The following is a 21,511-nucleotide window of genomic DNA, read 5'->3' on the forward strand; positions in this document are numbered from 1 at the left end:
GCAAACATTTGCTCAAATTCACGAACAGTTTTTTTGAATATGGAGTTATTTTTTAAAATTTGAACATTTGTTACCATTCAGAGCATTTTTTCAAAATCATGAACACTTTATGAATATGCAAACTTTTTTAAAAATCACAAACAATTTTTTGAATCCACGATCATTTATGATTTCTTGATTATTTTTTCTGAAAATTAATATTTTTCAATATTTGAAACCTTTTGAATTCCCAAGATATTTAAAGAAGAAAAACAAAAACAGAAAGAAAAAAAACAAGACAAAACGAATTGAAAAAAAGAAACAGGGGGCATCCAGCCCCGCACAAGGGCTGGCCCTAAATGGCGCGGGGGTAGTGGGTGCGCGCTGCACCCCTTTTCAGTTCACCCACCTGAATATACTAAAAAGGGTCAATATGCCAGAAGGCTGATCCAGTTTATAAGAAAATCGAATAAAAAATTTAACAAGTTTGTCCACATGAGTTAGATTTTTTAGGAGTGAATCCATGTTAAAAGCTTTGTGTATTTTACAATGAAAGGGGTAAAGCACGATGAAAAATTTGTCTACACAAGATAATAGTAATCGCGCGCAGGTCTGATTTCTTTTTATGGTATAATAGACTTTATTTCTCATAAAATAGTCATGTTAGTTACAAGAAGATGAGACACAAAATCAGCGATTAAGTTTTCCCAAGAACCAGAAGATCGACTATCAAATGAGTTTCTTGCCAAACTATCAGCAAACTTGGTTTGCTTCCGGAAAGCAATGCTGTAATTTAATCGCAGCTTTAATCGAGAGCAAGCACTCACACAGTCGCCAAACTGACCGAAACCTGGCAGGATTTGCCTCACCTGACGACCTCTCTGAGATGTGACAGGTTGTTGTTTGGTTTAAAACCTGAAGTTCTGGACATGACCCTGGCAACATGCAGCTGATTAGCCTGGCTAGCATACAGGCAGGTTGATTAGCCTGGTCTGGTCTAGGCCGATAGAATGGGATGCAGCTCAGCCATCAAATCTATTTATTTAATATTTAAAGTATTTGTCTCAGGCCAGGTTTGCAACCAAACAAAAAAAAAGTTGTACGTACAGCTGCCTGGCCAGGCAAAAGTCCTCGTAACCATACATGAGTCCAATTGGGATAGAAGTTCCAAATTATCTGCTTTTTGACCAAGAAAAAAGCTTGTCACAGGCAACAGCCTAACAATCACGGGGAGTTACCACTTGTAATCGAAGCCATACAGATAAAATAAAGACAGACTACATTTGTTATGATAGCGATATAAATGCAGCTAGAGGTAGAACACGAAACATCTATGGCTCGACGGTAGTCACTTGCTGCCATTCACCGTCCACAGCTTCTTTCCACAGGGTCACATTGTTGTTGCCATCAGAGACCGCCAGTATGTTTCCTGTCAGCGACCATGACAACCTCCAAACAGGGGTTCTGAAATCATTCAGAACCCTGCCTTCCCATTGCTCGCCTTCTTTCGGCGCTGTCCAGATGACTACAGTTCCATCCTGAGAGGCGCTGGCGATTGTGGACTTTGGGAGGCCTAGGTTTGGAGCCCAGGCGACGTCTCTCACCCAGTCCCTGTGCATCTGAAGGGCTGGGAAGCAGTCCATCCTCCAACTTCCGTTGGTGAGCTTCCACACCTTGACAGTGTTGTCACAGCCACCAGAAGCAAGTTTCTGAACATATTCAAACTGCCCAGAAGGCCCTGGGCTGATTAGGGCACCAGGGGCCATCGCTGGAGCCCAGGAAACAGAGGTCACGCCCACTGGATGAGCCTGGTCGATGCGCGTCGTCTCCCACCCACCATCAGAACGAGCTGTGAAGACTGAAATGTTCCCATCAGATGAACCACAAGCCAAGCAGATGCCGAGTTCATGAGGCGCCCAAGCAATGGAATTTACAGAAGACTTGTGCTCAGTGAAAGTGTGAAACTGTGTCCACTCATCAGGTTTGCCCCCTTCTTTCCATATTATAACCCGCCCATCATAGCTGCAGGATGCAAGCATGGAACCATACTTAGGATGAGCCCACGCGACTTGCCAAACTGGGCCCTGGTGTCCGCTCAAAGTAGCAAGTTGCTGCTGCGAGGTGCCACTTACGCCAATGATCTTTATTGTGTTATCAGAGGATGCAGTGGCGAGGCGCTTCCCGTAGTAATCCATCGCGATGTCATGCACCACATCCTGGTGCCCAGTCTCTATCTTATGAGGAGGCATTGTTCCAATTACGTAACGTCAGCTTTTAAGTGTTAACCAAATGTTATTCGTTGACCACCTCAGGCTCCTATCTGATAGTAACAGAAACCTAACATTTAAAGAACATTACGTCAAAGAATAAAGCAGAGTAAAATTTAAATAGTACCATTCGTTGAAACAAGTAGCATAGTTGCATTTGTACATACGGAGCTGGGTGTGTTTCATTTTAAAAAGAAACAGTTACTCCCTCTGTAAAGAAATATAAGAGCATTTAGATCACTAAAGTAGTGATCTAAACGCTCTTATATTTATGAACAGAGGGGGTACATGTTATAATTTGTAACAATGCTGATGTTACAGTTATAAGTCTAACAATTTTGGCACACCAAGATCAATACACTAATTTGCTACCAGCATATCAAATGTCAATACAACATTGTTTCCTAAAATCACAAAATGAATCATCTAACTGCTTATGAGACTGATGAGTGTGACTGCCTGACTAATACTTATATACCATCTATACAAAATTAGCCTAATAAACTAGGAATTCTGGAAAACAATATAGTACTCACAGTTAGAAATAAAGAGATATCGACACCCCCAGCAGATACAGATATGCTAAACTTAATTCACATCTCTTGTAGTATACATGCATGAAATGGGATGGTATTACGACAAAACAATGTCCAGCTAGTTCAGTACTAGATATTGTTCACTTGAACATCTTACGACAAAGGAAGAAAGAGCAGTAAGACAGTGGCACTAGAATGATGACATCTTTCACAGCAATTAAGAATTTTGAAGAAGAAATTCATGTGCTGGCTGTATAACATGGACTATTTGGAGATGCGGTTAGGTGGTGTATAAAGTAGAAATATAACATGCAACAAAAAATTGTCCACTTATTGTTGCAACCCACAAACCACTGATGTTTACTACAATTAAATTAAAAACTACCACAATAGGCCGAAATAGATAATACTCCCTCCGTTCCATAATACTTGTCGTCGTATGAACTAAGACCACGACAAGATTTATGGAACGGAGGGAGTAGAAAACAACTGTAATAGCACTAACTTTAGAAGCCCCTCCCCCCGACCCAAAAAGAGGACAATTTGAGTTGAAAATTTTAAAGTAAAAAAGCATACATGCAAAATGGTGCTACTGAAAATCCAATCTCCAAATGAAACAACCAAAATAATAACCAGATGGAATAATAACGCTAGATAGCTGTTGTAGGCTTCTATTTGTCCATTTACACATTCACCTTTTATTGATCCAAACAAACGAAAACAAATAAACTTCCCAACATGTAGCTGCAGCCATGAGGCTTCATGGTTATGTTAAAGCACCTTACATGACTTCATAATACAGGGGCGAAGCCACGTTGAGAGGAGTGCGGTCAATTGACCACACAGGTTTTTGGCAAATCCTTTGTACTCCCTCCGTTCCTAAATATAAGTCTTTTGTAGAGATTTCAATATGAACTACCAAATGAACATGTGTTATTTGGTCCTCTATGTCAAAGAAACAACAAGAACGCAAGATGGCCTATTTTTTCTTCAACAAGCCAAAGGTTCTCTCCACAACATTTCTAGCACGAGCATGGCACAAGTTATACAACTCCTTTTCATTTTGGGGCTGTTGTTGACTGGCAACCCACTCTTTCAAGTGGTATCAAGTGGATCTGAATGGAGATAGAAATCCAGGTCCATTGGTATAGCCAGCATCAACAAGATAGTACTTTCCTATTGACAAGTACGTAAGTAGCTAACAATTAAATATGAGAAATGAAATGCAAAGAGAAAGAGTCGTACCCTATGGTACAACAAATGCATCTTCAAGATCAATTCTCATAGCATCTTTTAGCACTCCCGAGTCCGATGCCGAACCCTCCAAACAAGGTAGAACATAGAGAAATTTCATGTTCCAATCAACCACACTTAGCATGTAAGTGGTGATATCTTGGTGCCTATTCCTATACCTCCCTTTGTCAGCAGCATTAACAAACACAGGAATATGACACCCATCTAGTGCTCCAAGTGCATTAGGAAACCACATCCACTTGTAATCATCGAGAGGGGTGATAGAAGGATCAGGAAGCTTGATAAACTCCCGAGTTAGAGATAGGATGGCTGACAACACAGTAGAGAAATGCCTACTGATGGTCTCTAAAGAACGCTGGTACGTGCCACCCAACATCCTCATCTTAAGTCCATGTCCAACAACTTGTAAGAACATAGCAACATTTTTCTTCTACAGTCACAAACGGGCTATCTTTGAGACCACACTTCTCACACAACATAGCACAAAAGATCATGAAAGTTTCTTTTAGTTAAGCGTAGCTTATCATAGCAATTTGTCTCGGACCCCTCATAAGTTTGTTTCAATATATACTCCCGATATGCAACCTTTTCCTCATCATCATCGAAGCATCCGAGATTCCTCGGTGCCCTCTGAGAACTAAGATAAGAAAATGCTAGAGTTGAAATACTGCTTTGTCAACAATATCCTCTTTCTTTTTCTTCTTTTGTTCTCTTCGGTAATGTAGGCAACCAACTCTTGTTGAGACATGATGAAAAAAGCTACAATGCACACACCATTTGTCCACAAATTATTTGTTAGCCCAACCACAGTCTAGCTGGCTCTCGAGGATCAGTCGAAGTCGAGGAAACACAAAGTACACTGAAACTAGTACTAACTAGCAGAACACACTCTTTGTATTCTGGACATACACACACTGATATAAGTGAGGAGGAGCTCACGTACTAGCACAAGCTTTGCTATAAGGTTGGATGGATTGGAATGAAATGGCCTTGTTACAAGTGAAGGAGCCGGGTCCTTTTATAGGCCGGGATGTGCACAACACACGCACACACACTAGGAATTACGTGGCTACTACCATGGCCATGCAAAGCCATTTCCTAGAAACTACTATGTAATTGCTTACACAGCTGTAGTCTACTTCTAGTCAACCTCCATACAACGCTAAGGAAACTACTAGGAAATAACAGGAAACTACCTATGTATGAAGTGATGGCGGAGATCGATGTGCTTGCTGCGGTCATGAAGCACTAGGTTCTTGCAGAGGGAAATCGCCGACTTGTTGTCGACGAAGATGTGTGCAGGGGCGGTGTCTTGGTTTAGCATCTCGCCAAGAAGGTGAGCCAACCAGATTCCCTGACATGCCACTGCAGCTGCCGCGATGTACTCCGCCTCGCACAAAGAAGCGGCGACAACCTTCTGCCTCACCGATTGCCAGCTGATGGGACTGCTCCCAAGAAAAAACAGTATGCCAAAGGTGCTTTTCCAGGAGTCCAAATGACCATTGTGGTCGGAGTCGCTGTAGCCGAGTAAACTCTCGCCATCGCCACGATGATACACGCATCCATACGTGAGTGTACCCGCGATGTACCGGAGTAGGTGCTTGACGGCAGCGAGATGATCGCTTGCCGGAGCTTCCATGAAGCTACTCAAGTACCCGACAGCGAACGTGATGTTAGGTCGGGTGTGCACGAGATACCTGAGGCTCCCGATGATGCTGCGATAGAGCGTAGCATCCACCGCCTTCTCGGAGCTATCCTTGCTGAGCTTCAGCCGTGCCTCCATTGGAGCGTGCACGGCATGGCAGTCCTTCATGCCTGCTCGCTCGAGCATCTTCGCGGCGTAGGCCGCTTGCGTGATCGTGATGCGACCACCCTCATGGCTCACCTCTAGTCCGAGGTAGTACCGAAGCAGCCCAAGGTCGCTCATGCTGAAGAGACGATGCATCTCTCCCTTGAAGCGTCGAACCTCTTCAGGCTCTGCCCCGACGATGACCATGTCATCAACGTAGATGCCGACGATGAGCAGCGTGTTCACGGTGCCACGCGAGTACACGCCGTGCTCAGAAGCGCTGCTTGAGAACCCAAGGGATGCGAGGCTTGCATCGAGCTTGGTGTTCCACGCACTTGGGGCTTGCCGGAGACCGTACAGGGCCTTGTGTAGCCTGTATACGCCTTGCTAGTGGTTCTTGGCAACGAATCCTGGAGGCTGGGAGACGTACACCTCCTCGTTAAGGTCGCCGTTGAGAAACGCCTACTTGACATCCATGTTGTGTACCTCCCACCCGCGGTGAGCAGCCACAGCAAGGATGAGCCGCACGGACTCCAGCCTTGCCACCGGAGCAAAGAGTTCCTCAAAGTCCACTCCTTCACGCTGCACGTAGCCCTTTTTGACAAGGCGCGCCTTGTGCTTGACAATGGCGCCATGCTCGTCCTTCTTCACCTTGAACACCCACTTGAGCCCGATGGCTCAATGCCCAACAGGCAGTGTGGTGAGTGTCCAAGTGGCGTTGTCGTTGATCGACACCAACTCGTCCAGCATCGCGTGGTGCCAGCAATCCTCTTGCTCGGCCTCCGCGAACGTGGTCGGCTCCTCGCCGGCCATCATATGCAGGACTTCGTCGTCATCAACGTCCTCCTTCTCAGGCTGCCGCGGCGTTGTCACAGGCTTGCCGAGAAGATCCCCCATGCATCGGAACCTGTGTGGGACGCCAACGCTGTCGTCGGCGTCGAATAGCTCCGACCTCGCCGTTGGCGAGGTGCTGCCCTACCAGCTCCTCGATCGTCATGGTGGAGAGATCCACCAAGCTCTCGATGGACCAGGCCAGTTGCTTGTACTGCCTGGGGACGACTTGGAGAAACTTGAGAATCACCATCTTGTTGTCGATGGGATCTCCGAGCGTTGCGAGCTCGGTGACGAGACCTTGCAGCCACAAGGCGAAGTCGTTGACTTGTTCACCGGCCTTGAACCGAATCTCCTCGTACTGGAGGCGCAAGGTCTGGGCCTTCAACTCCCGTACACGCTCCACGCCGATGCGCGGTCTTGATGGTGTCCCATGCTTCCTTGGCCGTCTTCTTGGCGCCAAGGGTGAGCACCATCTCCGGTGGGACGGAGCGCAAGATCGCCTCCATCGCCAGCCGGTCCTCCTCGTACTCGACATCACCGGTTTCCACGGCTTTCCACATATGCCGGGGCTCCATGATGACTTTCATCAGGAGCGACCAAGTGGGGTAGTTGGTCCGCGTGAGGAGAGGGAAGGAGGTACTGGACATGCCCACGTCTCGCACGGAGCGTGGCTTCCAGCCCGCCTCCCGGCCTGCCTCGCGGCGCGAGCGAGTCCGCCGCACGGGCCTCCTCAGCCGAGCTCTGCTCGGCGGTCTTGGAGCCGTCGCCCGCAACGCCTTCTTTCGGCATGCTTCAGCATAACCTGAGGCTCTAATGCCAATGTTAGCCCAACTACAGTCTAGCTGGCTCTCGAGGATCAGACGATGTCGAGGAAACACAAAGTACACTGAAACTAATACTAACTAGCAGAACACACTCTTTGTATTTTGGACATACACACACTGATATAAGTGAGGAGGAGCTCACGTACTAGCACAAGCTTTGCTATGAGGCTGGATGGATTGGAATGAAATGGCCTTGTTACAAGTGAAGGAGCCGGGTCCTTTTATAGGCTGGGATGTGCACAGCACACGCACACACACTAGGAATTACGTGGTTTCTACCATGGCCATGCAAAGCCATTTCCGAGAAAATACTACGTAATTGCTTACACAGCTGTAGTCTACTTCTAGTCAACCTCCTTACAACGCTAAGGAAACTACTAGGAAATAACTAGGAAACTACCTAGCCCTTGCAAGCCAAGTAAACTACCTGCCCAACGTGTTGTGCCCCATAGGCAGGGTTTGAGCTCACATTATTCAGAGCATTGATACATAATAAACCATCGCAACAACATGTGTATAAATGACAAAACAAAATCACAGTACAAACATGGGGTACGAGTAGATAATATACCTTGGCACCACGGAAATTTGAGCTCCTAAATCCCCTGGGAACCTGCATAGTTCAAACAAATCATACTTAAGCAACACACAAATTCGAGCTCTTAAATTCGAGGCATTGGACTGCATCTGAGGAGGTACAGTGAACACCACAAAATTCGAGTTCCCCTACGGACACCACAAAAATTCGAGCTCCACACGGGAGGGGATGGCGCCACTCCCGCCGTCGTTCCACTACCACCGTCGTTCCCCTGCGGACGACCTATTCCCGCCGCAAATCCCCTTCTACAGAATCTAGGGTTTGAGGGCCTCGCCGGAGGAGGTCGCGCCATGGCCGGAGAACGGTGGAAGAGGATGAGGGGACGGATCGGAGGGAGAGGAGGGAGGGGACGGATGGGAGAGGGAGAGGAGGGCCGGAGAACTGACCGCCGCCGCCGGCGGTTGCTTCAGGGGAGTCGGGAGCGAGAGCAGGTCGTCCAGCGAACGAGCGAGGTATGCGGGGTGGGGGCTGCTGGGCGTTTCCGAGCCTTTCCGAGCTCGTCCGCTCGGAAACCTTGCGCGAGATCGCTTGGAATTGGGCCAACTTCTCCAAGCCCAAATCCTGTACCACCCCCAAACAACAAAATTTGGCCTGGCAATTCCAGATTGCCAATTCCAAACAGTTTTTCCTACATCCAAACAGGGTGTAAGATGAGAAAGTACGCCAACACATGTACATGTCGGGAAAGGTTTTTTTAGGAAAAACCTTTGAAAACAGCCGCTTGATTACAGCGCTGCGTAAGGCTGATTGTAATGGAGAGTATCATATATTAGTATCATGCATATCATACTAGTGTATGATACTACATTCGTAATGCATGGTATCATATATTAGTATCATATAGGACTACATTTATTGTTATGCATGACACAAAGTAGCACATCATTTAATATGATACGGTATCATGATATGATACTCAAGCCTTTCTTTCTTCATTTAATTCTATGCCACATCATCAAAATTGCTTAGTTGGCGCACATGATACTACTTATGATACTCCTATTACGACCAGCCTAACCCTCCTCTGACGCGTGACACGTGTCCCAGCGGGACCCCACACTGCTTTCTCCATCCTCATCTTTATCCACACAAGAGCGCCTCAGCCAAACAAACTGAGTCGTTGACCCCAACAGCTCCCCGTAGCTATCAGATCCAGCGCTCCCTCCGGCCACGATGCTCCTCCCTGCCCCCATCTCTCTTCTTCAACTGGCGAATCGCCGCAGTACACGTGTGTTGTAGTGGCCAGCTAGGAGATGAAGCCCGATGCAAGCCCGCTCGTGGACGGTGGTGCATGGGGGATCACCGACGCTGCAATGGGGTGTCGCGCGGCGACGCTGCAACGGGCGGATGGTTGCCCAGCGGTGTTGCAGTGGAGCTTCACCGGCGACTATCGGTGATGCGATGCAGCGCTCATTGGCGGCCCGGAGCTGTGATGCGGTGCTCGGTGCTGCAATGGAGCTTCACCGGCGGCTGCTCGTGCTGCGATGCAAGTGGTCGATGCTACAATGGAGCTTCACCGGCGGCTGTCGGTGCTGTGATGCAGGGATCGACGACGGCCCGGAGCTGCAATGGAGCTTCACCGGTGGTGGCGGGTGCTGCGATGGAGCGCCATCGCACCGGGGTTTGGCGCTGCGGTGAAGCGTCGCCGGCGGCCGGCTGTGGAGCACTGTTGCGCTACTAGCGAGAGGGGGTGTGGTGCCAGCTGCGAGCCGGACGATGATGCTTCCCACGGCGAGGTGCTTCGTTTGCTCCGTCGCGGTTGCGATGATAGAAGGACGGCCCTGTGCGGTGGCGTTGACCGAATCCAATTGATGGCGAGGACGAATCTGACAGCTTAGGAGTCGACTGACTTCTCAGGAAATAAGTCGGTTGATCCGTAGCAGCCGCCTTTTTTAATGCTTTCCACCATTGTAGATTGATATAGGTTGAATAATTCAACCATAGATTCCTGCCTCGATTTCATTTTTCAATAAGAGATGGAATCGTGTACGGGCTCTTAATCTTGAGGCAGTGATCTGCGTCGGTGCGTCGCTTTTGGGGAACGTAGTATTTTAAAAAAAAATCCTACGAGCAGGCAAGATCTATCTAGGAGAAGCATAGCAACGAGCGGGGATAGTGTGCCCACGTATCCTCGTAGACCGAAAGCGAAAGCGTTTAGTAACGCGATTGATGTAGTCGAACGTCTTCACGATCCAACTGATCCAACCACCAAAGTACGACACCTCCGTGTTCAGCACACGTTCAGCTCGATGACGTCCCTCGAGCTCTTGATCCAGTTGAGGCCGAGGGAGAGTTCCATCAGCACGACGACGTGGCGACGGTGATGATGAAGTTACCGGCACAGCGCTTCGCCTGAGCACTACGACGATATGACCGAGATGTGTAACTGTGGAGGGGGCACCGCACACGGCTAGGAACAATTGATGTGTCTTCTAGGGGTGCCCTCCCCACGTATATAAAGAATGAAGAGGGAGGGAGGCAGCCTAGGGCGCGCCCAAGTAGGAGGAATCCTACTTGGGACCCTAGTCTAATTCGGCCCCCTTACTATATTTGGACAAAGGGGAAAGGAAGGAGGGGGGGGAAGGAAGTAGGAGTCCTAGTTCATACTTTTCTTTTCCTCCTCTCCTTTCCCTTTCTCCCTACATGGTTGGCCCTATAGGAGGCACACCAGTGTATCACATACACACTAGTAACAGCAGCAGTAGTAGTACACAACACTTGAGGCTTGGAGCACATATGATGGTATTAGAAGGAGGAAATGCCTGGTATTGCAAACTTGGAGTGGCCTTATCTTACAACGATAGGGACCTGCCCCTTATATAGTGGTTCTAAAACCGACTATGTGCTGGACGTGCACAACACACACGAAACTACCATGTACTACCAAGGAAACCTCTAGGTAAGTTCCTTACACCATCTAAGCGTACTACTAGGAAACTACCACTTCCTTACATGCAAAGGAAGCTGTTGACGTTGGTGCTGCATGCATGCATGCATGCAGCTGCATGCATGCAACACCAGCGGCAGCAGCTTCCTTGCCTGGACCGGCTGCGCCCTCACCGCTCCTTCGGAGGCGGCGACTGGGAGCCGTCATGTGATAGCCACGACTAGGAACCATCCGATATGGTGTGCTGCTGCACTCCTTTTGCACAGGCCATGGCTATCACAACCTGGGGCTCTGATACCAATTGGTAGCCCAAAACTACTCGCTAGCAATTCGAGTACACTGATAAACGACCGGCGGATGAGCACACACACGTACTACTCACACACTCACTAGTGTATCACATACACACACACTAGTAGCAGTAGTAGTAGTACACATCACTTGAGGCTTGGAGCACACATGGTGGTACTAGAAGGAGAAAATGCTTGGTATTGCAAATTTGGAATGGCCTTATCTTACAACGATGGGGATGATGTCTACTACACAACCTTCTTCTTGTAGACGTTGTTGGGCCTCCAAGTGCAGAGGTTTGTAGGACAGTAGCAAGTTTCCCTCAAGTGGATGACCTAAGGTTTATCAATCCGTAGGAGGCGTAGGATGAAGATGGTCTCTCTCAAGCAACCCTGCAACCAAATAACAAAGAGTCTATTGTGTCCCCAACACACCCAATACAATGGTAAATTGTATAGGTGCACTAGTTCGACGAAGAGATGGTGATACAAGTGGTATATGGATGGTAGATAAAGGTTTTTGTAATCTGAAAATATAAAAACAGCAAGGTAACTAATGATAAAAGTGAGCGTAAACGGTATTGCAATGTGTTGAAACAAGGCCTAGGGTTCATACTTTCATAGTGCAAATTCCCTCAACAATAATAACATAATTGGATCATATAACTATCCCTCAACATGCAACAAAGAGTCACTCCAAAGTCACTAATAGCGGAGAACAAACAAAGAGATTATGGTAGGGTACGAAACCACCTCAAAGTTATTCTTTCCAATCAATCCGTTGGGCAATTCCTATAGGTGTCACAAACATCCCTAGAGTTCGTACTAGAATAACACCTTAAGACACAAATCAACAAAAACCCTGATGTCACCTAGATACTCTAATGTCACCTCAAGTATCTGTGGGTATGATTATACGATATGCATCACACAATCTCAGATTCATCTATTCAACCAACATATAGAACCTCAAAGAGTGCCCCGAAGTTTCTACCGGAGAATCACGACGAAAACGTGTGCCAACCACTATGCATAGGTTCATGGGGGGAACCCGCAAGTTGATCACCAAAACATACATCAAGTGAATCATGTGATATCCCATTGTCACCACAGATACGCACGGCAAGACATACATCAAGTGTTCTCAAATCTTTAAAGACTCAATCCGATAAGATAACTTCAAAGGGGAAACTCAATCCATTACAAGAGAGTAGATGGGGGAGAAAACATCATAAGATCCAACTATAATAGCAAAGCTCGCGATACATCAAGATCGTATCACATCAAGAACACGAGAGAGAGAGAGAGAGAGAGATCAAACACATAGCTACTGGTACATACCCTCAGCCCCGAGGGAGAAATACTCCCTCCTCGTCATGGAGAGCACCGGGATGATGAAGATGGCCACCGGAGAGGGATTGCCCCCTCCGGTAGGGTGCCGGAACGGGTCTAGATTGGTTTCGGTGGCTACGGGGGCTCCTGGTGGTGGAACTCCCGATCAATTGTGCTCCCCGATCGTTTTAGGGTATATGGGTATATATAGGCGGAAGAAATACATCAGGGGAGCCACGAGGGGCCCACGAGGGTGGAGGGCGCGCCCAGGGGGGTGGGCGCGCCCCCCTACCTCGTGGCTTCCTCGAAGCTTCCTTGACGTGGACTCCAACTTTCCTGGGTTGCTTTCCTTCCAAAAATAACTTCTCCAGAAGGTTTCATTCCGTTTCAACTCCGTTTGATATTCCTTTTCTTCGAAACACTGAAACAAGGGGAAAACAGGAACTGGCACTGGGCTCTGGGTCAATAGGTTAGTCCCAAAATAATATAAAAGTGGATAATAAAGCCTAATAATGTCCAAAACAGAAGATAATATAGCATGGAGCAATCAAAAATTATAGATACGTTGGAGACGTATCAGCATCCCCAAGCTTAATTCTTGCTCGTCCTCGAGTAGGTAAATGATAAAAAACAGAATTTTTGATGCGGAGTGCTACTTGGCATAATTTCAATGTAATTCTTCTTAATTATGGTATGAATATTCAGATCCGAAAGATTCAAGATAAAAGTTCATATTGACATAAAAATAATAATACTTCAAGCATACTAACTAAGCAATTATGTCCTCTCAAAATAACATGGCCAAAGAAAGTTCATCCCTACAAAATCATATAGTTTAGTCATGCTCCATTTTCATCACACAAGAATGCTCTCATCATGCACAACCCCGATGACAAGCCAAGCAATTGTTTCATACTTTAGTAATCTCAAACTTTATAAACCTTCACGCAATACATGAGCGCGAGCCATGGATATAGCACTATGGGTGGAATAGAATATGATGATGGGGGTTATGTGGAGAAGACAAAAAGGAGAAAGTCTCACATCAACGAGGCTAGTCAATGAGCTATGGAGATGCCCATCAATTGATGTCAATGCAAGGAGTAGGGATTTCCATGCAACGGATGCACTAGAGCTATAAATGTATGAAAGCTCAACAAAAGAACTAAGTGGGTGTGCATCCAACTTGCTTGCTCATGAAGACCTAGGGCACTTGAGGAGGCCCATTGTTGGAATATACAAGCCAAGTTCTATAATGAAATATTCCCACTAGTATATGAAAGTGACAAAACAAGAGACTCTCTATCATGAGGATTATGGTGCTACTTTGAAGCACAAGTGTGGCAAAGGATAGTAGCATTGTTCCTTCTCTCCTTTTCTCTCATTTTTTTGGGCCTTCTCTTTTTTTATGGCCTTTCTCTTTTTTGGGGGCCTTCTCTTTTTTATGGCCTTTCTCTTTTTTTTATTCCTCACTTGGGACAATGCTCTAGAAAATGATGATCATCACACTTCTATTTATTTACAACTCGATACTAGAACAAAGTATGACTCTATATGAATGCCTCCGGCGGTGTACCGGGATGTGCAATGACTCATCAATGACATGCATGAAAGAATTATGAATGGTGGCTTTGCCACAAATATGATGTCAACTACATGATCATGCAAAGCAATATGACAATGATGGAGCGTGTCATAACAAACGGAACGGTGGAAAGTTGCATGGAAATATATCTCAGAATGGCTATGGAAATGCCATAATAGGTAGGTATGGTGGCTGTTTTGAGGAAGATATAAAGAGGTTTATGTGTGAAAGAGCGTATCATATCACGGGGTTTGGATGCACCAGCGAAGTTTGCACCAACTCTCAATGTGAGAAAGGGCAATGCACGGTACCGAAGAGGCTAGCAATGATGGAAGGGTGAGAGTGCGTATAATCCATGGACTCAACATTAGTCATAAAGAACTCACATACTTATTGAAAAAATCTACAAGTCATCAAAAACCAAGCACTACGCGCATGCTCCTAGGGGGATAGATTGGTAGGAAAAGACCATCGCTCGTCCCCGACCGCCACTCATAAGGAGGACAATCAAAGAACACCTCATGTTTCAAATTTGTTACATAACGTTTACCATACGTGCATGCTACGGGACTTGCAAACTTAAACACAAGTATTTCTCAAATTCACAACTACTCAACTAGCACGACTTTAATATCACTACCTCCATATCTCAAAACAATCATCAAGCATCAAACTTCTCTTAGTATTGAACACACTCATAAGAAAGTTTTTACTATTCTTGGATGCCTAGCATATTAGGATTATTTAAGCAAATTACCATGCTATTTAAGACTCTCAAAATAATATAAGTGAAGCACGAGAATTCATCTATTTCTTCAAAATAAAACTACCACCGTGCTCTAAAAAAGATATAAGTGAAGCACTAGAGCAAATGACAAACTACTCCAAAAGATATAAGTGAAGATCAATGAGTAGTCGAATAATTATGCAACTATGTGAAGACTCTCTAACATTTAAGAATTTCAGATCTTGGTATTTTATTTAAACAGCAAGCAAAACAAAATAAAATGAAATCTAAGAATAGCAAATATCATGTGAAGAAGCAAAAACTTAGGATCAACCGATACTAACCGATAGTTGTTGAAGGAGAAAGGTGAGATGCTTCTTTAATGATTCTATTTGAGGATAGGACTATTAAATATGCAGAGGCATTTTGTATGCAATGTTGAATAATAATTTTAGTGATTTGCTACAGTAGAGTATGATAAGGTTTTTGCAATGGTTTATACTAACTTATCTCACGAGTCCTTGTTGAGTTTTCTGTGGATAAATCTACAAAATAAATTGACGCTCCAAGCAAAATACATATCATGTGGTGAGTAAAAATATAGCTCCCAAGTAAAGTTACCGATGAACGAAGACGAAAGAGGGGATGCCTTCCGGGGCATCCCCAAGCTTAGGCTCTTGGTTGTCCTTGAATATTACCTTGGGGTTCCTTGGGCATCCCCAAGATTAGGATCTTGCCACTCCTTATTCCATAGTCCATCGAATCTTTACCCAAAACTTGAAAACTTCACAACACAAAACTTAATAGAAAACTCGTAAGCTCCGTTAGTATAAGAAAGCAAATCACCATCAAAAGATACTGTAATGAACTCATTATAAATTCATATTGGTGTAATATCTACTGTATTACAACTTCTCTATGATTCATACCCTCCGATACTACTCATAGATTCATCAAAATAAGCAAACAACACGATGAAAACAGAATCTGTCAAAAACAGAACAGTCTGTAGTAATCTGTATCAAATGTATACTTCTGGAACCCCAACAATTCTAAAATAAATTTATGGACCTGAGGAATTAATCTATTAATCATCTTCAGAAAGAATTAACTAAATATCACTCTCCAATAAAAAATGGCAGCAATTCTCGTGAGCGCTAAAGTTTCTGTTTTTTACAGCATGATCGCAAAGACTTTCCCCAAGTCTTCCCAACGGTTCTACTTGGCACAAAAAATAATTAAAACATAAAAAAATCAATCATAACAGGGGCTATATAAATTATTTATTACTAAACAGTAACAAAAAGTAAGGAACAAAATGAAGTTGGGTTGCCTCCCAACAAGCGCTATCGTTTAACGCCCTTAGCTAGGCATGATGATTTCGATGATGCACACATAAAAGATAAGAATTGAAACATAAAGAGAGCATATAGAAGAATATGACTAGCACATTTAAGTATAACCCACTTCCTATGCATAGGGATTTTATGAGCAAACAACTTATGAGAACAATAATCAACTAGCATAGGAAGGCAAAACAAGCATAACTTTAAAACTTCAAGCACATAGAGAGGAAACTTGATATTATTACAATTCCTACAAGCATATGTTCCTCCCTCATAATAATTTTCAGTAGAATAATGAATGAATTCAACAATATAACTATCACACAAAGCATTCTTTTCACGATCTACAAGCATAGAATTTTTATTACTCTCCACATAAGCAAAATTCTTCTCATTCGAAATAGTAGGAGTATCATAAGAGACTTGAATACTATAAATTGTTTCCATGTTAAAGGAGTAATGTTCAGAGAAAGGGTACTCATAATCATGACAAGTTTTATAAATATAATCATCACTACTCTTTATAGCATAAGTTTTATCACAACAATCATCATAATCGATTGAAACCTCTTCCGAAATAGTGGATACATCACTAAATAAAGTCATGACCTCTCCAAATCCACTTTCATAAATATTATAAGATTCAACTTCCTAAATTTGACACTCTTCCAAACCCACTTTCATCAATATAATCATCATAGGTAGAAGGCATGCTATCATCATTATAAATTTGCATATCAAAACTTGGGAGACTAAAAATATCATCTTCATTAAACGTAGCATCCCCAAGCTTGGGACAAACATTAATTGCAGCAAATATATTCTCAAAAACATCATGTTCATCAAACATAGCATCCCCAAGCTTGGGCCTTTTCATATCATAAGCATAATCACTCTCATCATTAATAGTATGGATAGCACCAATAGTATAGCAATTATCATATTCTTCCAAGCAAGTGCCAAAAAGATTTTTAAGATCATAAGAAGTATCATTATCTTCCATAATTATATTTTCATGAGGCACAATAGTAATAGAAGCAACATTATTTGGGGGAGATATCTTTTTACCTCTCTTCATTTTTCTTTTCTTCTTCTTCACCATATCATGTGTGGGTTCAATCCTCTTTTTGGATCTCCTTATTAATGAGATTGGGTGAATAGAAGGCTCCACCTCGTTACCTGATTCATCATAAGAAATAATAAGAGGGTATTGGGAAGTCTCTTCCTTTTCATTAGTATTCTCTTCATCTTCCATTTCTTTTCTTTTCTTTATGTAATTGGCAATATAAGGATTTTCAACGCAATTCACCGCACAATACATATAAATTTCCTCTAGATCAAAGCCAAGAAGTTTATAACGGGCTAATTCTGGAAGGTGCTTAGTTATACATTTCATTTCTTATTAGCCCATAAGAAAACTAAGTTCATTATAATGTGCAAGGAAAATGAAGTCATCACAATTTTTGGACACGATTAGATCATGAAACAATTTGCATCGGATATCTAAATGACCCTGTTCATTGCAAAGTCCACAAGTACGGCCAAGAAAGTTTAAATCTTCAGCACAAACATCTAGACTTTCTTGCAACAATTTAGTTTCTAAGTGCTTATGCCTCTTGCAATATCTATCTTCCCTATTTGGTGTGTACTTGCAAACCCAATGCACTCCACAAAAATTGACATGTTTATAGGAGACATTTTCATCATAACTAGTGCAATCATCATTAGTACCATGGATATTCAAGGAGTTCATACTAACAACATTGCAACCATGCTCATCATTCAAAGATTTAGTGCCAAACATTTTAATGCATTCTTCTTCTAACACTTTGGCACAATTTTCCTTTCCATCATACTCACGAAAGATATTAAAAAGATGAAGCGTGTGAGACAAACTCAATTCAATATTTTTTGTAGTTTTGTTTTATAAACTAAACTAGTGCTAAAACAAGAAACAAAAAGATTCGATTGCAAGATCTAAAGATATACCTTCAAGCGCTAACCTCCCCAGAAACGGCGCCAGAAAAGAGCTTGATGTCTACTACACAACCTTCTTCTTGTAGACGTTGTTGGGCCTCCAAGTGCAGAGGTTTGTAGGACAGTAGCAAATTTCCCTCAAGTGGATGACCTAAGGTTTATCAATCCGTAGGAGGCGTAGGATGAGGATGGTCTCTCTCAAGCAACTCTGCAACCAAATAACAAAGAGTCTCTTGTGTCCCCAACACACCCAATACAATGGTAAATTGTATAGGTGCACTAGTTCGGCGAAGAGATGGTGATACAAGTGGTATATGGATGGTAGATAAAGGTTTTTGTAATATGAAAATATAAAAACAGCAAGGTAACTAATGATAAAAGTGAGCGTAAACGGTATTGCAATGTGTTGAAACAAGGCCTAGGGTTCATACTTTCATAGTTTTCTTTTATAAACTAAACTAGTGCTAAAACAAGAAACAAAAAGATTCGATTGCAAGATCTAAAGATATACGTTCAAGCTCTAACCTCCCCGGCAACGGCGCCAGAAAAGAGCTTGATGTCTACTACACAACCTTCTTCTTGTAGACGTTGTTGGGCCTCCAAGTGCAGAGGTTTGTAGGACAGTAGCAAATTTCCCTCAAGTGGATGACCTAAGGTTTATCAATCCATAGGAGGCATAGGATGAAGATGGCCTCTCTCAAACAACCCTGCAACCAAATAACAAAGAGTCTCTTGTGTCCCCAACACACCCAATACAATGGTAAATTGTATAGGTGCACTAGTTCGGCGAAGAGATGGTGATACAAGTGGTATATGGATGGTAGATAAAGGTTTTTGTAATATGAAAATATAAAAACAGCAAGGTAACTAATGATAAAAGTGAGCGTAAAGGGTATTGCAATGTGTTGAAACAAGGCCTAGGGTTCATACTTTCACTGGTGCAAGTTCCCTCAACAATAATAACATAATTAGATCATATAACTATCCCTCAACATGCAACAAAGAGTCACTCCAAAGTCACTAATAGCCGAGAACAAACGAAGAGATTATGGTAGGGTACGAAACCACCTCAAAGTTATTCTTTCCAATCAATCTGTTGGGAAATTCCTATAGGTGTCACAAACAGCCCTAGAGTTCGTACTAGAATAACACCTTAAGACACAAATCAACCAAAACCCTAATGTCTCCTAGATACTCCAATGTCACCTAGATACTCCAATGTCACCTCAAGTATCCGTGGGTATGATTATACGATATGCATCACACAATCTCAGATTCATCTATTCAACCAACACATAGAACCTCAAAGAGTGCCCCAAAGTTTCTGCCGGAGAATCACGACGAAAACGTGTGCCAATCCCTATGCATAGGTTCATGGGCGGAACCTGCAAGTTTATCACCAAAACATACATCAAGTGAATCACGTGATATCCCATTGTCACCACAGATACGCACGGCAAGACATACATCAAGTGTTCTCAAATCTTTAAAGACTCAATCTGATAAGATAACTTCAAAGGGGAAACTCAATCCGTTAAAAGAGACTAGAGGGGGGAGAAAACATCATAAGATCCAACTATAATAGCAAAGCTCGTGATACATCAAGATTGTATCACATCAAGAACACGAGAGAGAGAGAGAGAGAGATCAAACACATAGATACTGGTACATACCCTCAGCCCCGAGGGAGAACTACTCCCTCCTCGTCATGGAGAGCACCGGGATGATGAAGATGGCCACCGAAGAGGGATTGCCCCCTCTGGCAGGGTGCCGGGACAGGTCTAGATTGGTTTTCGGTGGCTACGGAGGCTTCTGGCGGTGGAACTCCCGATCTATTTGAAGGAAATATGCCCTAGAGGCAATAATAAAGTTATTATTTATTTCCTTATATCATGTTAAATGTTTATTATTCATGCTAGAATTGTATTAACCGGAAACATAATACATGTGTGAATACATAGACAAATAGAGTGTCACTAGTATGCCTCTACTTGACTAGCTCGTTGATCAGAGATGGTTATGTTTCCTAACCATAGACATGAGTTGTCATTTGATTAACGGGATCACATCATTAGGAGAATGATGTGATTTTTCTTGACCCATTCCGTTAGCTTAGCACTTGATCATTTAGTTTGTTGCTATTGCTTTCTTCATGACTTATACATGTTCCTATGACTATGAGATTATGCAACTCCCGTTTACCGGAGGAACACTTTGTGTGCTACCAAACGTCACAACGTAACTGGGTGATTATAAAGTGATCTACAGGTGTCTCCGAAGGTACTTGTTGGGTTGGCGTATTTCGAGATTAGGATTTGTCACTCCGATTGTCGGAGAGGTATCTCTGGGCCCTCTCGGTAATGCACATAACTTAAGCCTTGCAAGCATTGCAACTAATGAGTTAGTTGTGGGATGATGTATTATGGAACGAGTAAAGAGACTTGCCGATAACGAGATTGAACTAGGTATTGAGATACTGCCGATCGAATCTCGGGCAAGTAACATACCGATGACAAAGGGAACAACGTATGTTGTTATGCGGTCTAACCGATAAAGATCTTCGTAGAATATGTAGGAGCCAATATGAGCATCCAGGTTCCGCTATTGGTTATTGACCGGAGACGTGTCTCGGTCATGTCTACATAGTTCTCGAACCTGTAGGGTCCGCACGCTTAACGCTACGATGACAATTATATTATGAGTTTTATGTTTTGATGTACCGAAGGTTGTTCGGAGTCCCGGATATGATCACGTACATGACGAGGAGTCTCAAAATGGTCGAGACATGAATATTGATATATTGGAAGCCTATGTTTGGATATCGGAAGTGTTCCGGGTGAAATCAGGATTTTACTGGAGTACCGGGCCGGAGGTTACCGGAACCCCCCGGGGGCTTAATGGGCCTACATGGGCCTTAGTGGAAAAGGAGGGAAGCAAGGGAAGTGTGGGCCCCCCCAAGGCCCAAACCGAATTGGTTTAGAGCAAAGGGGGCCGGCCCCCCTCTTTCCTTCTTCCCCCCTCCCAAGTCCTAATCCAACTAGGAAAAGGGGGGAGTCCTACTCCCGGTGGGAGTAGGACTCCTCCGGCGTGCCTCTCCCCTTGGCCGGCCGCACCCCCCTTGCTCCTTTATATACAGGGGCAGGGGGGCACCTCTAGACACACAAGTTGATCAAGTTGATCGTCTCTTAGCCGTGTGCGGTGCCCCCCTCCACCATAGTCCACCTCGATAATACTGTAGCAGTGCTTCGGCGAAGCCCTGCATCGGTAGAACATCAACATCGTTACC

At 44.1% G+C, this 21,511-nt stretch overlaps 2 protein-coding genes across 2 annotated transcripts in view; one reads left to right on the forward strand and one right to left on the reverse strand.

The window, feature by feature from the left end:
- Positions 1 to 1,138: 1,138 nt before the first annotated feature.
- Positions 1,139 to 8,621, reverse strand: LOC125511228 (protein transport protein SEC13 homolog B-like). The gene is made up of 3 exons (XM_048676552.1): positions 8,468 to 8,621; positions 8,055 to 8,096; positions 1,139 to 2,316 (listed from the first exon to the last, which is right to left on the reverse strand). Exon 3 carries the CDS (start codon positions 2,226 to 2,228, stop codon positions 1,311 to 1,313), a length of 918 nt encoding a protein of 305 aa, XP_048532509.1. The 5' UTR covers positions 2,229 to 2,316; positions 8,055 to 8,096; positions 8,468 to 8,621; the 3' UTR covers positions 1,139 to 1,310.
- A 723-nt stretch (positions 8,622 to 9,344) lies between these two features.
- Positions 9,345 to 21,511, forward strand: part of LOC125507534 (proline-rich receptor-like protein kinase PERK9) — a 144,154-nt gene continuing 131,987 nt past the window's right edge. Inside the window, exon 1 of the mRNA XM_048672087.1 lies at positions 9,345 to 9,702. Within this exon, the coding sequence (XP_048528044.1) occupies positions 9,345 to 9,702 (358 nt within the window). The remainder of the gene's footprint in view (positions 9,703 to 21,511) is intronic.

The sequence above is a fragment of the Triticum urartu genome, chromosome 5 (genome assembly GCF_003073215.2).
Source record: "Triticum urartu cultivar G1812 chromosome 5, Tu2.1, whole genome shotgun sequence".
Classification (NCBI taxonomy): Eukaryota; Viridiplantae; Streptophyta; class Magnoliopsida; order Poales; family Poaceae; genus Triticum; species Triticum urartu.